The following is a 21048-nucleotide window of genomic DNA, read 5'->3' as shown; positions in this document are numbered from 1 at the left end:
AGCGAATAGAAGGACGCCACGTGTACCACTACACCCTTCGCGACAGAGCAGACCAAGAGGATATTCCCCTTGGTCGGACAGCTGGCGCACACCCACAGCTGGCACAGCTGCTTCCTCCTTTCTTCACCATCCGGCTATAAATAGGACCCTTCATCATTCAGGTTAAGGATCTTGGCTCTCTTTACTCACTCTATACACACACTGTTTTATTCATCTCAGAGCAGTACTTATTCTCACGCCAGAGCCTGGTTAAGAGGGAAAACCCCCTTTTCCCCTCTTAACGAGACTAACGGTGTTTACTGTTTTGCAGATCTCAGGCCTTTGATACGAGCAAGAGAAGAGGTTGAACCCCATAAGTGAAACGATCCTCTTGGTTATCCTTGTGTTAACCATTGTTTCAACATTGGCGCCATCCGCTTTTTTGCAAGACCACTCTCACCTCTTTTTCTCTTTTAGAAAACACTCGTGAAAATGGCAGACCAGAATCATTCACACCCAGCTGACGGAGAAATCTCTTCTTTTGAACTCGTTTCGGACACGGCACACGTCCAACGCGGTCAAAGGAACGAGACCATCCAATAAGGTCAGCTGAACAACGAGTTCCCATCCATTTTTGGAAGTGCGTCCAGGGCTGCTAGCCAAACCACAACTGGACCCATTTTCCAAACACCAACAAGAATCATTACTCAAACCACAAACGGGGCCGCTCTCCAACCTCCAACGGGGATATTACATCAAACCCCACCGCCGATGCAGAATGTAAGCCATGGGCCAGGCCCTTCTGTGCCATCGGAACAAGCACAACTCAACTATTCTGCACTTTTAGGGCTACCCGAAGGAAAAACTCTGGCTTCCTGGTATGCCGAACAGATGGCGTCTATAAACCTCGTTTATACGCAGCTCAGCGCACAACAAGCCTTGCTCCAAGCACAGGCTAACCAATCAGCATTCGTAACTCCACAACCAAGGTCTCTGAGTACACACACGGCTCAGCAGACAAACGCGTGGAACTTACGACCTGAAAGAGAACCAGTGCAACAGGTCAGAAGACCCAGCATACAAGACACGCGCGATACCTATGCTGAAACAGAGAGCAACTTCGTCCAAACTTCCAATCAACAACGAAGGCCGATCCAAACCCGGTTGGGCGCACGCAACATGAATACAGAATGGGAAGAGGAGGAAGACGACCCAACGTACAAGGCAGAATCCACAGTGTTCAGCAGACTTCCTCCAGAACACGAGGCATACAAACCAACCAAGCGCGCGTGGTACAACCCCAAAGCAGAGCATGACTACACTTTGAGCTATCGTCCTGAGGACATGGCTGAAAATTCAAAATTCATTCCAGAAATCGCGTGCGCAGCCATCGACAAAACAAAGTTACCACACAACGTAGGTAAATACAATGGGTTGACGGACCCAGACGATCACCTCCAGGTGTTTAAAGGTGCAGGAGCAACAGGCGGATGGAACTTACCAACATGGTGCCACCTGTTCGCTCAGACATTCGTTGGCGCGGCGCGCATTTGGTTCGACAACTTACCGGCTGGCAAAATCAAATCATGGGTCGACTTCCGAAAGAAGTTCTTGGCACACTTCTCTCAGCAACGAAGACAAGCCAGAGATCCAGGTGATTGTCTGAACATATGGAGAAAAGATTATGAAAGCGTAGAAGATTTCATTACGAGGTATAACAAAGAATGTCTAGAGATCGGAGACATACCAGAAAAAATGATGCGTGCACACTTCATGCGAGCAGTCAAGTGCGACGATCTGGTTAAAAGAATCAAAGGGCGAGATGGAGGACCCAAAGACTGGGAAACCTTCATTGAAGCGGCCAAGACCATTGCGCAGACGGATAGGCAACTGACCGGTGACGATCACCGTCAGCGCGCACACAACCATCATGATCGAAACAACAGAAGGGGCAGAAATCAACCCTGGAGGGCTTCTGGGAACAGAGAAAGAAGCCCCCCACGGGACGACGCACGCCATACGATCAATCAGATAGCCCATCGAAAAGAAGTAAAGCGCGAAAATAGAGAAAAGCAGTGGACTCCACTAACCAAAACACCTTCTGAAGTCTTAGCTACAGAGAACCATCAATTCAAACCACCCTTGCAGATGCGCAACAAAAGGGGTCAAGACCCAAATCTCTTCTGTGAATTCCACAAAGACACGGGCCACTTGACCGATGATTGCTTCAGCTTAAAGCAAGAAATCGAAAGAGCTCTAAGAGACGGAAAGCTCGGTCACTTAGTCAAAGGAGGAAAGCGCGATTACCGCCAGATACAACGAAGAGATGAAGGTACAGACAACAAGAAGCTCAGAAAGCTAGAAACTCATTTGGTGCAAGGAGGACCACGGCGACCAAGAAAAACTACAACAAACGCGCGCAGGATGATTCATGGCGCGAGAAGCAAGTAGTGTTCCCAGTTGTCAGGGGAGGTCCAAGAGAAAAGCGGCCAATAGTCATTCCAGGGGTGATCGGCCACTACCAAACAGATTACATCTTTATTGATCCCGGAAGCACCGCAGACATCATATATGAACAGTGCTTCAATCAATTCGACCAAGAGGATAAGGCGCGCCTAGAACCAGTTGACTACCCATTAACTGGATTCTGCAACGAGGCCGTCTTTCCCCTATGACAAATATCTTTCCCAGTATTACTTTCTGATGGGAGAAATTCAAGAACTGAAGAAGTCACATTCATGGTGCTACCGGCACATTCAAGACATGACATCCTCTTAGGACGAGAATCCCAAGGAGATTTCAGTATGATTTGTTCCGCACCACATTCTGCCATAGGCTTTCCAACCGAAACAGGTATTGCGTTGATATACGCAAGCAAGGAAGTGCTAGCAACAGACGAAATCAGGCCGGCAAAAGCAAGCAAGCCCGCACCACGCAGAGAGGCAGAAAAATGGGTATTGAATAGCGCATACCCAGAACAAACGGTCACTCTGGGACCCGCAATGTCTGACCTAACGCGTGCGGCGCTAAAGAAATTACTGCATGACAACATGGACGTGTTCGCCTGGACACCGGCCGATATGGTTGGTGTTCCATGGCATATAGCGGAACACCGGCTAAACGTCTCAGAGGATGCAAAGCCAGTAGTGCATGCCAAACGACATCTGGGGGACATCAAACATGATGCAATGAAAGAACAAGTGTTAGAACTGCTAAACGCATGAATCATCAGGGAAGTCCGGTACCAAACGTGGGTAGCAAGCCCAGTTATGGTAAAGAAACCGAATGGTAGTTGGAGAATGTGCGTCGACTACAAGGATCTGAACAAAGCATGTCCCCGTGACTGCTATGCGTTGCCAGACATAGACGAGAAAATAGATTCTTTGGCAACGTTTCGGTGGAAATGTTTTCTGGATTGCTACAAAGGATACCACCAGGTCCAGATGGCTGTTCAAGACGAGGATAAAACCGCATTCCGCACGCCAACGGGGCTATACTGCCACACCAAGATGCCGTTCGGCTTAAAGAATGCAGGTGCTACGTATCAACGGTTGATGAACGAAAAATTTAGTGACGCCATCGGTAAATACATCGAGGTATACATGGATGATCTGGTAATCATGAGCAGGGAGGAGAGCGCGATGCTGGCAAATATTCAGAAAACCTTCAACACGCTGCGCAGCGTGAGCATCAAACTGAATCCAGCAAAGTGCTCATTCGGAATGGAGGAAGGAAAGTTTCTGGGCTTCATAGTCACCAAAGATGGTTTTAAGGTGAACCCAGAAAAGGTCCAGGCCATAGAAAGGATGCCTTCACCAGCAAGCATCAAAGATATGCAAAAGCTCGCAGGACGATTGGCAGCCCTCAATCGATTCCTAGCTAACCACGCGGCAAAATCCTTCCCATTCATCAAGACCTTGCGAAACTGCATGAAGAAAACCCAATTCCAATGGACTCCGAAAGCAGAAAATGCGTTCCGCGAGATGAAAGACTGTCTCATCAAGCTGCCAACTCTAACCGCACCAAACAAAGGAGAGCCTTTGGTCTTGTACCTCTCAGCTTCCGACGGGGCCGTCGGTGCCGTATTGCTGGTTGATCGACAAGGTGTCCAAACACCTGTGTATTATGTGTCCAGAACCTTAACCGACCCAGAAACAAGATACGCAATCATGGAAAAGCTTGTCCTTGCACTGATTCACGCGTCAAGAAGGCTGCGCCGATATTTCGCCAATCACGTCATCCACGTGTTAACAAATTACAATATTGGGAATATCCTAGCAAGGCCGGAAATGTCAGGAAGGTTGGCCAAATGGGCGATAGAGCTAGGGGGACACAACGTAGTCTTCAGACCACGACCGTCGATAAAAGGCCAAGTTTTGGCAGACTTCATGACGGAAGTCCCGGATGACAAAGACAGAGAGTGTAAGGCGATGGAGAAAGCGGAGAAAAAACAAACCGAAGAGCCATGGCTGCTGTATACTGACGGTGCGTCCAACGAAGATGGGGCAGGCGCGGGGCTACGGCTAGTGAGCCCTGACAAACACGAGTTCACTTACGCCATACGTCTAGACTTCAAGAGCACAAATAACGAAGCAGAGTATGAAGCCTTTCTGGCCGGCTTGCGCTTGGCAATCAAAATGGGAGTCCGACATATTGAGGCACATGTGGACTCCATGCTAGTGGCAGGCCAAATCAACGGTCAATACGAAGCCAAGGGCGACATAATGGCACTCTATCTCAACCAAGCAAAGACGTTGCTGCAAACTTTCTATTCTTACAAGGTGCACCACATAAACCGCAGTGAAAACAAGCCGGCAGACGCCTTAAGCAAGCTTGCGTCAACAAGTTTTCAGCACCTAGCCAAAGACGTACGCATAGAAGTTTTAAGCAACCCGTCTGTCCCACTCCGAGAAGTCAGCGTCATCCAAACAGGAACCACGTCCTGGATGACACCCATCATCATGTACTTACAGTCCGGGATACTTCCAGAAAATAAAGCTGAGGTGCGGAAAATCCAGTATAAATCAGAGCATTATCAAATGGCGGACGGGATATTGTACCGAAAGTCATATCTCGGCCCGCTGCTAAGATGTGTTGACGCCGACGACGCAAATTATCTGATCCGGGAAGTACATGAAGGCATCTGCGGCATCCACGCCGGGCCGCGCATGGTAGTGGCTAAAGTAATGAACGCCGGTTACTACTGGCCCGGAATGCACCTCGATGCCGTGAAGGAATTAAGAAAATGCAGCGGCTGCCAACGGCATGCACCAAAAACCATGCGTCCAAAAAACGAGTTGGTACCAGTAACAACCGCATGGCCCTTTCAGCAATGGGGCATAGACATGGTGGGCCCTTTCCCAGAAGCTCCGGGGGCAGTCAAGTTCATCATCATCGCGGTCGATTACTTCACCAAGTGGGTAGAAGCAAAAGCACTTGCGTCAACCACATCGGCAGTCGTTAAACGATTTATCTGGGAACAAATCATATGCCGTTACGGCCTGCCACTCCGAATCATCACCGACAATGGTACAAATTTTGCAGCAGATGATCTCGAACGATGGTTCAAGGAACTAAACATTGAACACACCTTCTCGTCGGTCGCACATCCGCAAGGGAATGGTCAAGTTGAAGCAGTCAACAAGAGCATCGTTGATGGCATCAAAGCAAGACTCGGTGAAAAAAGACGAGGATGGGTCGACGAGCTACCAAGCATATTATGGGCCCATAGAACAATGCCCAAGACAAGCAATGGAGAAACACCGTTCAGCTTGGTCTATGGGTCCGAGGCTGTGATCCCAGCAGAAATCGGGCTTCCATCTCCGAGAATGCTCTCCATGAATCTGATCAATAACGAAGAAGAAAGGAGGATCGACCTGGACCTCCTAGAAGAACGGAGAGAGATGGCAGCAATCAACGAAGCCAAATACAAGACAAAGCTTGAAAAATATTACAACTTCCGAGTCCGGATCTGCACCTTCAACCCAGGCGATTATGTCTTAAGGGACAATGAAGCGTCCAACGCAGAAAAACCGGGAAAGCTGGCTCCCAAGTGGGAAGGCCCGTACATCATTGATGAGGTCCTCGGCAAGGGAGCATACAAGCTACGCACCATGAACGACAAAGAGGTTCCACGAACTTGGAATGCCCAACAGTTACGAAAATGCTACATATAAACATGTAATCGTATAGGGCGAATCGCCGACACATTTACCTAATACAAGAAGTGTTTGGCTATATTTACTTCATGCAAATTTTTTGTCACAAATGCATTTATCACTTCGGGCGTACACGAAAACATCAATGGCTCGACCATAGGAAACGTTGTAGACCTCCAAGGCTCGTCACAACCAAGTGCACAGCCGGGTCGAAAACACAACCAAAGCCTACAAAAACGCCAAAAAACATAACTTGGTGCCCACATAAACACGAAAATATCGATAGCAAGGCAACTAAACATTGTAATGCTCCCAAGGCTGTGATCCCAGCTGAGCTCACACAATAACCTGCAACTCGATCACTTCGTATGTCACATGCAAGCGCGCATACTTAAACGACAGAATAAAAACGTTGTAGTAACACAACATCACCTGTCAGCGCCATCATTCATTCGTGACACCTAATCAAAGTAATTAAAACATGCACATATTATGACGATTTCAAAATTTGCATAAACATAATCAAAGTAGCAACACATCTGTCAAATACATAACACCACAGGTAAGAAATTTCAAATTGTCTCAAAAAACAATCATTACAAACCCATTCAGGGCCATACACGGCACGCAGGCCAGAAACAACCTATCAAGTATGGCTGGAGCCAGCACCTCTAGCAGCATCATCGCCTTCTTCTCCTAAGGCCTTTTTCAACAAAGCCACCCCATTCGCCTTATGAGCCAACTTACCAGCGGCTCGAACGACAGCAAAATCAAGCATCGAAAATTCTCGGCGCTTAGCAGCATAAGCACCCTCGCAATCCTCTTTAAACAACTCAAAGTGGTAATCCTTCTCATTGTTTACAGCGGCACACCTGCCTTCAGCATACCCATTCTTGCGGCCACTATTATAGCCTGCCCCACCCAACTCAAACATGTAGCGGGCAAGCTCAGGAGAATGCAAGATACGATCAGCAAGCTGCATGAAAAACAAGGTCGAATAAGATAGCAGAAATAAATACACAAAAGTAAAAATAAAGGAAGACAGCAACAGAACAAGCAAAGAACATTACCAATGGAACACCACGGGATAGCAACCACCTACTATCAGCTGAGGCTTCCTCAGCAAGGAGCTCAGACGCACGGCACTCAGCCGTCTTCTCATCAAGAAGACGCTGAGCAGCCTCACATTCCGAAGCCTTCTCCTGCACAAGAAGCTCCAGCTTATCGATCCGCGCAACATACTCCTTCTCTTTCTTCTCCGCAGCAAGACGCGCTTGATGAGCCTCTTCCGCAAGGGCCGTCTTCTCACCAGACAGCCGCACAATAGCATCACGTTGCGATTGCATCTCCGTATTCGTACGAGCACATGCGGATTCCCAATCCTTTTGTTTTTGCTCATTCAACTGTTTTTGCTCTTCGAGCTTCCGCTCAGCCTCAGTAACCCGCCATTGCAAACCTTTCTGCTCTGCGTTAAATTTTTCCTTCTCTTCAGAAAACGCCTTCTTAGCCTCTTCAAACGCCATAGTTTCTTCTCCCATAGATCGCCATTCGCGAAGAATCTCCTGAGAGGTAGCAAAGAAGTTAACCTCAGCCGTAACATGATCATCTATAAGGGCAAAGCGGCTGCGGTTTTTCTGAAACATTCTCTCAGCAGGAGGAAGGGACAAAGAGAAAAACTCCTGACAATTCTGCAAGTCAGTCATGCGAGAACCCTGAGTAAGGCTCCAACGAGGGACATGAGGCATATCATCGCAAGCCGGATTGCCCCATGAATCATCAGGAACACGTTCAAAGTGCGAGTCCCGCACGGTGCCAGAAGTAGCCCCACCCCCACCAGGCGGACGCTTTGTGTAAATGGTTTGTTGCGGAGTAGTCTCACTAGACTCCATCTCCACTTCAACACCTTTACCCTTATCAACTCCAGCAACATCACCTCCGGCACCGTGGCCACCACCAGCATCACCACCAACATCACCTCCAGCAGCGTCACCTCCCTCAAAAATACCCTCAAAAAACCCTTCACCGCCCCTCACAGCGGCATCAGTACCATCTCGAGGAGGAGTCAAGCCAACAGTCCTCGAAGGAGGAGAAGTAGGTGGAGTAATCTGAGAAATATCCACCGGCCGCGGCTTCTTGCTAGTCTTGTTGCTGCCATAAAACTACAATTAGTAAAAAGCACCAAAGGAAAGATAACAGAAACATACACGGAAACTAAGTTACCAGGGCGGGGAGCAGAGGCAGCAAATATCTCCTCCAACAAGTTCCCTCGACCCCCACTAAAAACCCCCAAATCAACTTCAGATTCAGAAGGAGCTGGGGGGGCATCCTTTTGAAGCCTGGCCCTCTTGGCCGCAAGAAGGGCAGCAGCTTGTTCATCAAGATGACGCTTATGATCATCAAGAGCTTTTTTCTTCATATGCTCAGTCAAAGTGGCTTTATCATCAGGATCTGACCCTTGACGCACCTCCCCAGGGCCTAGGCCAGACAATGTATCAGACACTACCACATAATCTAGATATGAAAGAGTAGAAGGTTGCTTACGAGAAGATCCAGCAGCTCCGCTTTCTTTCTTCTCTTCCCTCCTTCCAGACCTATCACTCCGTGCCTTTTTCCTCGTCTCCAACTGGGCAGACGGATCAACAGACGGCTCTGCATCATCATCATCCTCAAATCCATGTACCGGCTCATCAACACCACCAGGCGCGGTACCTGCACGCGCGGAAGGAGATATTAGATCTTCAACATCCCGTTCAGAACTCCCACTAGAAAGGATAACGACTTCCTCTCGACCGGAGTCGACAAAGTCATCCCAACCATCCTCACCAAGAACTTCATTTGCATATTTGCTCAAACTAGCGTCGGTGGGATGCAAGAAACGGTCCCGTAACTGTTCCAACCAGGTTGGATTCCCATCAGCCTGGATAGCCTCAACCATGGCACCCGCTGATTTAGGGTCCAAGGCATTTAACAAACTGTAACCAACTGCAAAAGGGCAACAAAATAAGGACACATAGTAAACATAGAGGGAAATAACCAAAGGGTAAGACACGAAAGAACAATACATTTGCCTTTATGGCTATACGCAGGTTGACCCAGCGGATGCTTAGGCACCCACAGCAAACTCATCCCTGCACCAACCAAAGCCATCTCATCCAGTTGAGAAATCGCAGTCGGCTTAGCAGTTATCTTACCATACCATTCTTGGGCAGCATAATCTGGCAACACATCCACTTTAGGGACCCCTTGACCCACCTGCCTATACGACATATCCGTCGGAATCACACCACGGCGAATGTAAAAAAACTTTTGTTTCCAATCATGAATGCCCTTTATCGGCACCGAACACACCTGAGCAACTCCCATCCTAGCCTGAAAAGAGTAGAACCCACTGGAATACGAAACGCTGTAGATAGCGTTGAACATCTCAAACGTAGGCTCAACACGGTACGACCTGCAGACAAACTCGAAATGAGTAATCCGAGGGAGCCCAATCGCATTTATCTGAGAAATGTGGAGCCCATAACCCCTCAAAACATCAGCAGTGAACTTCGTAATCGGCAACCTAAAATTGCCTTCCCGGAAATAAGCAGCATACAGCGTGATAAAACCCCGAGGGGCATCCAATGCAGTGGATCCAGAGGGAGGATAACGAGCTCCCCACTCAGGACGAAAGTTATGTCCCCTCACAAGCATCTGGAATTCATCCTCCTTCCAGTTAATCACAGCCTGGTCAGGACCAGGAGGCGCTCTACTCCTATGTTTCCTTTTCTTTTGAGTAGGATTCTTATCAGCCATGATAAAAATCTAGAAGAAGACGACTTGAAAAGGTGAAAGATAGAACAAAGGGGAAGAAGATAGAGAGAAATCGCACTTAGAATTCGAAAGTGAGGGAAGAAAGAGATAACCGCCCCATATTTATACCCATCGCATTTAATGCGATGGGTAGTGGACCGTCAGGGAACAGAAAAAGCGCCCAATAGATAACTGACACGTCACAGGAGAGAGAAGACGTCGGCTCGTTTTTCGGGAAACATGGGCAACAGGGTCTGCTGATGTGACAGAAAGTCACTGCAAAAGCAACTGTTCACCTCCGAAAAGACATGGACGTCAGACGGTCACACCAAACACTTCCCCATAACCACCAAACTTCCAACAGAAGAAAGCACAAGGGGCCAAAACCCTTGCGGCATGCGTCCATTTGGCTCACTTTTTCAAGAGAGTCAAAACCCATGCGGCATGCGTCCATTTGGCTCACTTTTTTCAAAGGGGCCAAAACCCATGCGGCATGCGTCCATTTGGCTCACTTTTTCAAGAGAGTCAAAACCCATGCGGCATGCGTCCATTTGGCTCACTTTTTCAAGAGAGTCAAAACCCATGCGGCATGCGTCCATTTGGCTCACTTTTTCAAGAGAGTCAAAACCCATGCGGCATGCGTCCATTTGGCTCACTTTTTCATGAGAGCTAAAAACCATGCGGCATGCGTCCATTTGGCTCACTTTTTTCAAAAGGGCCAAAACCCATGCGGCATGCGTCCATTTGGCTCATTATTTTCAAAGAGCTAAAACCCATGCGGCATGCGTCCATTTGGCTCACTTTTTTCAAAGGGGCCAAAACCCATGCGGCATGCGTCCATTTGGCTCACTTTTTCAGGGAGCCAATAACCAGACGGCACGCGTCCACTTGGCTCACCTTATATTCACCAACTTCAACGCGATGCATAGAAACCACAACTCTCATAAGTCCAGAATCCCTCCTAGACGATCAACTCAACTAGAAGGCACACTGGACTGGGGGGACTTGAAGAGGTATGGTCCCAATTCCCTGCCTACATGGCAGGGACCACACCACTTTTGGGGCACACAAGGCACCCATGTCACCAGAACCTTCTAGAAGCTTCCAGAAGACATCTAGGCGGTTCATAGCTGGCATCAAAGATGCTTTGCCCAACATAAAGGACAACACGTGTCACCATTGAGAGAAGGCCACATAGGCCTGCGACAATCCAGGGAGCAAGTCTGACGCAACCAGTACGAGGTATCCAGCGTAAGCGAATAGAAGGACGCCACGTGTACCACTACACCCTTCGCGACAGAGCAGACCAAGAGGATATTCCCCTTGGTCGGACAGCTGGCGCACACCCACAGCTGGCACAGCTGCTTCCTCCTTTCTTCACCATCCGGCTATAAATAGGACCCTTCATCATTCAGGTTAAGGATCTTGGCTCTCTTTACTCACTCTATACACACACTGTTTTATTCATCTCAGAGCAGTACTTATTCTCACGCCGGAGCCTGGTTAAGAGGGAAAACCCCCTTTTCCCCTCTTAACGAGACTAACGGTGTTTACTGTTTTGCAGATCTCAGACCTTTGATACGAGCAAGAGAAGAGGTTGAACCCCATAAGTGAAACGATCCTCTTGGTTATCCTTGTGTTAACCATTGTTTCAACAAGTATATTGTAATTTTATGCATGAATCAAGTATGGTAAACACTTCTAATCCATGCACTCATGCATTCGTACCAATATGTTTGAATACGTGAGTTTTTTTGTTTTTTTGTTTTCTTTTGAACGGCAAAAGTTACATAATCACTACTAAATTACATCAAATTTACTCGAAGACAGGAATTGAACTCTGGCGTCTCCCCAAGAGGCACAAAGCCTCTACCACCCCACCAAAGTGATGACGGCAGTCACACACGTAAGTTGAATTTAAAATTTTCGTATTTACGGCAAAAAAAGCCAAACGCCTTTTGGTATATACAAATATCATTAGGCCAAATACGTTGCTATGTATACTAGCATTTATGTCTCTGTTAAACGCTATACATGCATAAAGATTTAAAAATGACTAGCAATAATTGCTCATCTGATAAACAACAATGTAAGGAGGTTCTAAAGATTGATAAACAATCACAAATTTACGTATCACATAGCTATATGTTTAAAATTGTTCTAAATCATCACAAAAAAGTATGATTCACCAAGAAAAATGAGTAACTTCTTTTAAAAAATTTGGTGGGTTTTAGAAAGTTATTCTTTTTTTTTATATAAAATGAAAAATATTTGTGAAATTGTAAATTTAGGTTTATTATATTTTTAATTGGAAAGACGAGATCTTAAATGATAATTTATATTGAAATAAAACATTAGATTTTTATAAATTTGTTAAATAAATGTAAATATAAAAAATCATTTTATTGTGTTAATTAATGTGTTAATATTACTGAGAATTGTTTTATTATTTTGTTAATAATAAGATATATTAAGGGGCGTGTATATTTAAGTTTTTAGTATACTTTCTTAATTAGTTCTAATAACATGAATTAATTGTTATAAAGTATTGTATCTATCATGCAACAAAAAAAACGGTGATGAACATTGAAAGATTTGGAGAAGATTGATAATCTCTTTATGCTTGCAAAAGTAGCATCAACAAAATCACAATAATAAAATCTATTTATGGATAACTATTTCTTGATTACATCATACTCAAATTATTCTCTTTGTTTTTATGCATCCATCCACCCACTAAGTGGAAAATAATTGGCTTTTAGACTATACTTTTAACATATTTATGGATATTTGCCATTCTATATTGATATTATATGATGTGCATAATAGATAGTTATTGAATCATATATTATTTGCTATTGAAGTGCATCCATCACTCCCACCTAGTGAAAGTAATTAACTTTATCTATGTTGGATAACTAATAAGATTCAACTTGTGACATGCATCTCCTAAAAACTTTCGATTAAATAAATGAACAAATTATTGTGATCTAATGCTATATGCCTATATAATATTTTTTAATTAATCGTCACCAATAAGTTTCAGATTGTGTTTGGTAAAATGGTACGAATAAAAAAATGGGTGGTGGTCTATTGGTAAAGACAAAGTTTAAACATCTGAAAAGGGGGTCTTGAGTTCAAGTCCCACAGACAACAGAGATTACAAAAAGTTTGTTAGATTTTTTCGTTAATAGGAAAAATAAGCACGGATCACGTCGATAGCGTTTGAGACAACTAGTAAAACAATAACTAAAGTAAACTCATATAAAAAAGATGGATTTTATGAGGGATAAGCTACATGAAAATGTCTTTAGCTGTGGCTAAGGTCGACTACTCGACCGCCATCAGCCCTTTGGCTCTCCCAGATACGCGGAAACCCGACCTCCACCCATCCGAAGGCACGACAGTGAAATAATCGGTAAAACCTCACCTTCCATCCAAGACGAACCGACGCCACCCGTATTCGCCCTTCACCTGGATGCCGTAGAAAATAACGGGAAGAGTGGAAGTCGAACCTGGGTCACATGGAACACCAAATCTTTACCTAACCACTCCACCACTACCTCATTGGGATGAACCATAAAACTTAACTTTTAGTGTACCACTATACCTTTATTACCATTTAATGTAAAGTATTATCCACTTCTTAATACCTTTATTACCATTTAATGTAAAGTATTATCCACTTTTCACTAGGAGGGAAGTGTTTGATGGGCTAGACCCAACTTGTTCAGTTTTTGTTTAAAAGCAAGATGGTCTAGACCCAACTTGTTCAGCCCACTTTACTTAAAGTTAAAAGGGTTTGATCCATTTATGGAGAGCCCAGTAAGAGATAGTTCAATTTGCTTCAACCATTTGAAGTTTGAAGCATTGAGCCATGCCGGGGAAGTTAAACGTTTAATTGAGTAATACGTTTAATTGAGTAATGAATAGAGATGCACAAAATACCTGGTTTCATACACTACTTGACGTATCTGACCTGGAACCGATTCCGGCTCCTACCCAATATACTGAAGAAGTGGTCCCAACCCATTTATACCTAATTGTTCCAACCCGGTTCTACATTTTTTTTTTCTGAAATCGGTTCCTACCCGGTTCCAAGCCTACCCGATTCCTACCGTTGCAAAAGACAGGAAGCGATTCTAGCCGTTCCAAAGTCTATATAACCGATTTTTGCCCTAAAATTCAACTACAAATAATGGTGGGCTGTATAGGTTAATTACGCAACTTAAAAACGCTTAAATGCTTTCAAAAAGCGCAAAAATACTCTCGGCTTACTCACATTTCACACATTCTTCTTACCTAATACACTTGAAATGGCAAGCAAATCACAATCATCTGTTGCTATCGGTTCTTCAGCTGCCCCATTCGTTATGGGGGTTCTTCCACATAATCAAAGCAAGATGTTTAGTGCATTTGGGATTTAGTGGAGTTGAGTGACGGTTCTACTAAAGTGCGTTGCAAGTTTTGTAGCAGTTTGTTAAAAAGTGACTAAAACTCTACTTTGAAAAAAACATATTGTTAACAAATATTGCAAGGTTTTGCAAGAAATAGCGGAAGGCGGAAAACCCGAATTGAGTAGTGATGGCAATATGTTTCGTTACAACTCGGATGTGGTTCATGATAGAATGACAAAATTCGTGATTAAGAAGCTCTGCCTTTGAACCACTTCGACACCACTCGGTTGATATCCATGATTCAAGATACTCTTCAATCTCGCTACACTCACGTAAGTCGTAACAAACTAAGACGTTATTGTATAAGTTGTGGAATAAAACAAAAAATGTTTTAATTGTATTTTTGGAAAATTTAGAAACCTATGTGAACCTAACTAGTGATGTTTGGTTGGCTCCACATGGTTTACCAGAATTGTATATTTGTGTCACCACCCATGGGTAGATCCCTATTCGTTGCAAGTGATGAAACGTACGACTCCATTTGATAGTTTTCCATCTCCATATACCGCAAATAGCTTATTAAAAATTATAGACAATACAATAATAACATATAATTTACAAAATGAATTATTTTCAATATCATTTGATAGTGCCTCGAACAATACCGCGGCGATTGAAAATTTTAAATTAAAATATAAACCGATTTATGGAGGCGAATTTTTCCATACTCGTTGTGTTGCGCATAATATTAATTTAATAGTGCAAATTAGGCAAGAAAATAAACATGTTAACGACTATATAAAAGCTTTTAGAATAGTGTTATACAATGTTTTTAAAAGTGCTAAAGAAAGATATCGAGATTATATAAAACATTGTGCTGGTATCGGTGCCAAACATTTAGGTTCTAATTGAGACGTACCGACGCGTTGGAATTCAACTTATCACATGTTTCAAAGTGTTTTGACCCAAATAGACCCTTTACAAAGTTTTTATAGTAGTATTTCTAATTCTAATGTATATGAGTTGGACGAGTTTTTGCCATCGGCTTAAAATAATATTAATTCTTGACGCTTCCAAATGGTCACAAATATATATGGGGTTTACCCCACATATTGTTTAGATATTATATGAAATTGTATTTAATAACTTTTAACTTTAAAATTTTGAAACTAAAAATACGATGTTTAGCTTGATGATAAAACCAACGAAAGAATATTTTGAAATATATTTCTTGGAATTACCATCGATTTTACTTGTGCTGCCGTTTTAGACCCTATGAAAATACATTATGGGGATTAAAGCACTTATAGACAAAATTTTTGACAATTTGAATATGCATGAGAGAGACCCAACTTTGAAAGCCAAAACTAAAGCAAAATTCAACAAAAAGTTTTAACAAAATGTTTGATTGGCATTTAAATAAATATGGGCCGACAACACACATAGACGTGTCTCAAGAATCGAGCTCAAGTTCTAACTTACGCTCTTAATACGAGACTTGATTATGACTATGTTGAATATTGTTCAGGATGAGACAATTAAACGTCAAAGGGGTGACACCTCAACAAGTGAACTCGGTAGATATAACCATTCAAATTATGTAGGGAACTATGTCTACCGAAGATTATATCAACTTTGATATTTTAGCTTAGTGGAAAGGAAAGGAAAGGAAAACACACATCCAATTCTGTCCAAGGAACCGGGTAATGGCAATTCGATTTTAAAGCCTCATTTCAAAACAACGGGTCTAGCGAGAATTGAATAGAATTGCCATTATCGACCACCCCTTTGAACGTGTTAACAACAGTTTTCGAAACAACCTTCGTAATATTATTCCAAACATCACTCAAGGATTTTCGCATCGGGAGAAGCTCCCGGCCATTGTTACCACCATGCAAAGCATCAATGACTTTTTTTTTTTTTCCATAGATTGTCTTCCTCATTAATTTATACTTCAATCCCATTTAATAAGAAGACCGATATTAATATTATTCAATTTACTCAAACCGAGCCCCCCATGTTTCTTAGGGTTCGTCACCTAATCCGAAGCAACCCAATGCATCTTCTTTATCTCACTAGAGCCCCCCATAAGAATCTTTTTTGTAATCTTCTCTAACCCTTCATGGAACGGAACGAGTGGAAGAATTTCTCATTTATGGAGTAAAGATTTTGAAGTTTCATGTTTAGATTCTTGATTTGTTTTCTTGATGTGTAGTTATTCTGGACTATGTACTTGATTCGGTTTTGCGACTTCATAGCGCCTTGCTATGTGTCGTTTTGCTCTTGATTTGATGAATAAAGGTTCCATTGTTGTTAAAAAAAAAAAAAGCCTTGTACAAAGAAAAATAGTAGTCCGGAACATTTTCTAAGACGGATTTTATGAGCATAACCGACCTCCCATAGAGAGTATAGAGTCCAGTGGCGTAGCATTTTTTTTTATGTGTAAGAGCATCTCATTTGAATCAATGAAGATTATGTAGTTTTATTTTGAGTTATTATTGTTTGACGCGAACCGAATCGAATATCCACCCGAAGATATAACCCGAACATAGCGATAGGAAAAAAAATTGGTCCCATGAATTTTTGACCCCCCGAAACTTTTGGTCAAGCTCCATCACTAGTAGATTCTTTCCACAAGGACAAACAAGCCTCGAAGACCAGTCTCCAATTATCGATATAGTTCATATTTTCCCCCACCACTTAAGAACCACAACAATAACGACCGACTTATGATGAAAAAACATGTCGTTAATTGGATTTAGCTTTCTCACTATTTATTGATTTTAAAATATTACTTTATAAAGAATTCGTATGTAAACTATGTGAATGTATGTGTTTCCATGTGTATATATACGTGCATATAATGATCTAAGTATTTCATAGAGGTGAATGGAGTAACAAATTTATAATCTCAATGTGTAAGATGGTAACATCAAATTCGGATAGACATTTTTATGGCAACTCTACTTTACACTAATATTCCTAAAATACTTCACTTGCCCGTATTTGAACCTACGATCTCCCCTCTATGAGGCATATAATGTCTCTACCAAGTGTGCCCGCCCTGCATTGGCAAATTCGGATAAACTTATTGTCACTATTATAAAAACCAAACCAAACCAAAACAAAACAAAACATAATTTCATAATATAAACAAATAATAACTGTTAAACATTGTAGATCTAGCAGTCGATCTAATTTCTTTAAAAGCTATGTTTTCTCTTCATTCACCATCATGGTGCCCCAGAGAAATGCATGAAAAAACTAAAGCAAAACAATAGCAACGCACAACAAAACAATAAAGATACAATATGATAAGTGACTAAATGTCCGTCGGCCCAAACGCACCAACGTGTGAGACTGAGTTAAGGTGTTGCCATACACCACTAACCCATCATTAAGATACAATAGCCTAGAATCGAACCTAAGATCAAAATTACCCTACAAGATTATTTGTAGTGTAATTTTGATAATTACCCTACGAGCAAATAATTACGAAAATGTCATCGCGTTTTTTTTTTTTTTTTTTTTTTTTTTTTTTTTTTTTTTTTTTTTTTGCTTTTTCATGCTTTCCGTACGTTTTGTGCGATAAGACTGTTTGTATAACTCAATAGATGTAACCGGATTCAGGATTCTTTTTTCTACGGAAGTTTGGATGCGAGCGAAAGGAAAAAAAAAAACAGATAAAAGTTAGAATTTTATTTAGATCATGTATAAAAAAGAATCTAACATAATATCTACTGCCACAAGAGATACAAAGCAAGGAAGTCCAACATGAGATGAAGCCCAAATGATACCCCAATGAAGTCACTGAGAGTCCATATGCAATACAAGAGAAATAAAATTAATTAAGAGAAAAATATAAAACTTTGGATTGCAAATTGAATAATTAAAATTTAACAATATGTAGTTTATCAAAACACTTTTATTCTTTTATTCACTAGTAGGTTGATGAGAGAATTTCAAATTCGTTTTGAATATTTTTTATGTTCTGATCAAGTAGCTATGATTGTGTAAAGAGTGTGCTCTAAGCCTTTAGTCAGCTTAGTTCTAACATTTGACTCTAACATGGCTAAATGTTGAGGGTCATCTCTCATCTGAAGTATTTCATTAATCTATTTAGTAATTTTATAGGGTTAATCTGGCAATATTGTAAGGCATTGTTAGGATGGTAAGTAACTCTTTGCGTGTGAAAAGGACCCCCAATTGTAGAATTCGCTTTTGCCCCGAAAAGGTTGAGCCTCCCGCGCCAATGGTGATGCAAAAATTCGATTTAGATACAAGAATATACTCATTGTACTTGAAACATATTGGATGAATTATGCTATGAGTTTCAAGTATTTATAAAACTTAATTACAACCCGTTACCCGTTTTGATTCTTTTAGATAAAACGGTTAAATGTTTCATGCCCGGGTTACAATGTTTCAAATGTGTACATGTTAAGGTTGTTATCTTTGATACAGATAAATACATGAGTCGTATTCGAGTTGAACGATTCTACCCGCCAATCTGAAACCCATCAAGCCGCCAACAAGCCAAAGAGGGTTCCAATGTTTAATTTTTCTGTAAAGTCCAACTTGTCATGCTAGGTGCTATGTAGGTTGGATTTACACAAAGCTTTAATTTGAGTAGACAATGCTTGCCATTAGTTCCAATTTTCTTCTAAAGTGCCGTTGGTCTTTACTTGACCATGTATCTCTATATTGGCGTTTTGCATCATCATTTTTCAACCTCGAGTTTTTAGATGCTTCTTAGTTATTATACTGAATGATAGTCTCTCATGAAGGGTATCCTTGTATATTTATTTTGTTCCATTTATTCAACTAGTTGATTTTCCGTCCGCGCGTTGCGGCGGGGACCCAATGACTGCAAAACGCGTGTCAGTCACGGCTAAACGCTTGTGAATATTTTCTATATCATTGCACAAAGATAGGCGGTTGTGCCATTGAGATGTAGCGGAAGTGGTAAGGCAAACTTGAGTCGGTGGAGTAAACGGATAGAGGTCCCCCGTGCTATTGTGGCGGGAAAGTGCATGGCCAGTCTTGAGATCCTTCAAAGTAAAACCAAAGGGGTCAAACTCAATAGATACTTGGTTATCACGGGTGAATTTACGAACGGATAAAAGATTTTTAATGATTTGGGGAGAATATTTAATGTCGGTTAAGGCATAGGTTTTATTGGGTAAGGTATAAATGCTATTACCGGATCCTTTAATGGAAAGCCCTTGACCATTCCCAACAAAAATAGTGTTATTAGAATTAAATGGTAAATGGTTTTGAATTTTACGAAATTCATTAGTGACATGATCAGACGCACCTGTGTCAAAGTTCCATGGTTGCGCGGAGTTGAGTTGCATATTCTGAAAGGCCGAAGCAAGATCAGTGGGGCTCAGCGCGTTGTAAGTGGACCCATTGGGCTGATTATAAACCATATTAGCTGATTGGGCCTGCTGAGTAGTTGGGCCTGTTTGGTTTGGGCCGCGAGAAGACCAGGGGTGTGATGGGTTGGGCCAAACAAATGGTTATGTGGGATATGGGCAGGGGGTAAGTTCCATGGATTCCAAGCACTATAGTTTTGATTATGGGTCCCTGCCATTGCCGTAGCCGCCCCCACCATTGCGATTTCCTCTCCAACGACCGCGACCCCTGCCGCGGCGGTTTTGTGACTGATCTTGATTGCTAGCCGGCGGTTCCTGAGGCAGTTCCGGGTTGGTAGGCGGCGGCGGTGGTGTAGGGTTGTTGTTGGTGGTGGCGAGCAGGGCCTGTGAGCCGTCCAAAGTTGCTAGCCATTGAGCCTCCCGTTCAATCATGTCCCGAGTCACATCCCATGTCGGAGATTGTTGATAGATAAGGGATGTTGTCACCCCGTATTCAGGAGGTAGTCCGCTAGCCAACTAAAGCACGAGACGAGAGTCCGGAACCGGTTGATCAATGTCCTTCAACTGTTCACCGATTTCTTTGAGTTTGGAACAATATTCAGCCACAGAAGAACAAGCCGATAACTTATGGTTGGTGAAAGCATGTTCTAATGTTGCTGCCCTTGATCCTTTGTTGTTAAGAAACACTCCTTGAAGACGTACCCAGACGGCTCTAGCTGTGGACTCGGATTCTAGGATACGAACAAGGAGATCATCGAACAGTGTTCCATAGATCCATTGTAAGACGATGGAATCAATCTTGGCCCAAGCGTCGTATTCCGGGTCGGTTGATGCAGGCGGATCTGTACCGTCGATATGATGTAACACTTCATATCCTTTTGCGTGAAGCATAAACAGTTTCACCCACAATGTGTAGGTGACCTTGGTTTCGTAAAGGACACGAACCTTGTGTTGTATGTTGGTGACGGTGTAAACCGGATGGAGGGGTTTGGCCGTAGCCGAGTCGCCGGAGGAGGAGGCTTTGCCGTCGGGTGTTTTATCATCGCCGGACATGGTGATCGGATCGAGACAGGAAAAATGTAACACCCCGTGTTTCGAAAGTTAAAGTCAAGTCAAGATTGAGGTCAAAGGAAGAAAAGATTGCTAATTGCGATCTGTCACTCCTTGCTCAATTCCTGTTTTGACTTCTTTGACTCGTAGATACCCTAATTTATGCTTAACGTTAGTTGTATTATGTGGAGTATATATTAACAATAAAGGTTTATTCGATATTTATCGCATATTTGACCGCTCATCGCTTTATCGCTTATCGCACTCGCAACTCGAATCACGCATTTTGATTAC

General features: G+C 42.9%; 2 protein-coding genes across 2 annotated transcripts; one reads left to right on the top strand and one right to left on the bottom strand.

Moving 5' to 3' along the window:
- The first annotated feature begins 3248 nt into the window (after nt 1-3248).
- On the top strand, nt 3249-6155 carry LOC110886419. The gene is made up of 3 exons (XM_022134243.1): nt 3249-3972; nt 4039-5362; nt 5984-6155. Exons 1-3 carry the CDS (start codon nt 3249-3251, stop codon nt 6153-6155), a joined length of 2220 nt encoding a protein of 739 aa, XP_021989935.1.
- Nucleotides 6156-20220: 14065 nt separating this feature from the next.
- On the bottom strand, nt 20221-20757 carry LOC110886342. The gene has a single exon (XM_022134148.1). It carries the CDS (start codon nt 20755-20757, stop codon nt 20221-20223), a length of 537 nt encoding a protein of 178 aa, XP_021989840.1.
- Nucleotides 20758-21048: the final 291 nt, after the last annotated feature.

The sequence above is a fragment of the Helianthus annuus genome, chromosome 1 (assembly GCF_002127325.2).
Source record: "Helianthus annuus cultivar XRQ/B chromosome 1, HanXRQr2.0-SUNRISE, whole genome shotgun sequence".
Classification (NCBI taxonomy): domain Eukaryota; kingdom Viridiplantae; phylum Streptophyta; class Magnoliopsida; order Asterales; family Asteraceae; genus Helianthus; species Helianthus annuus.
This window is presented reverse-complemented; position numbering and strand designations above follow the sequence as displayed.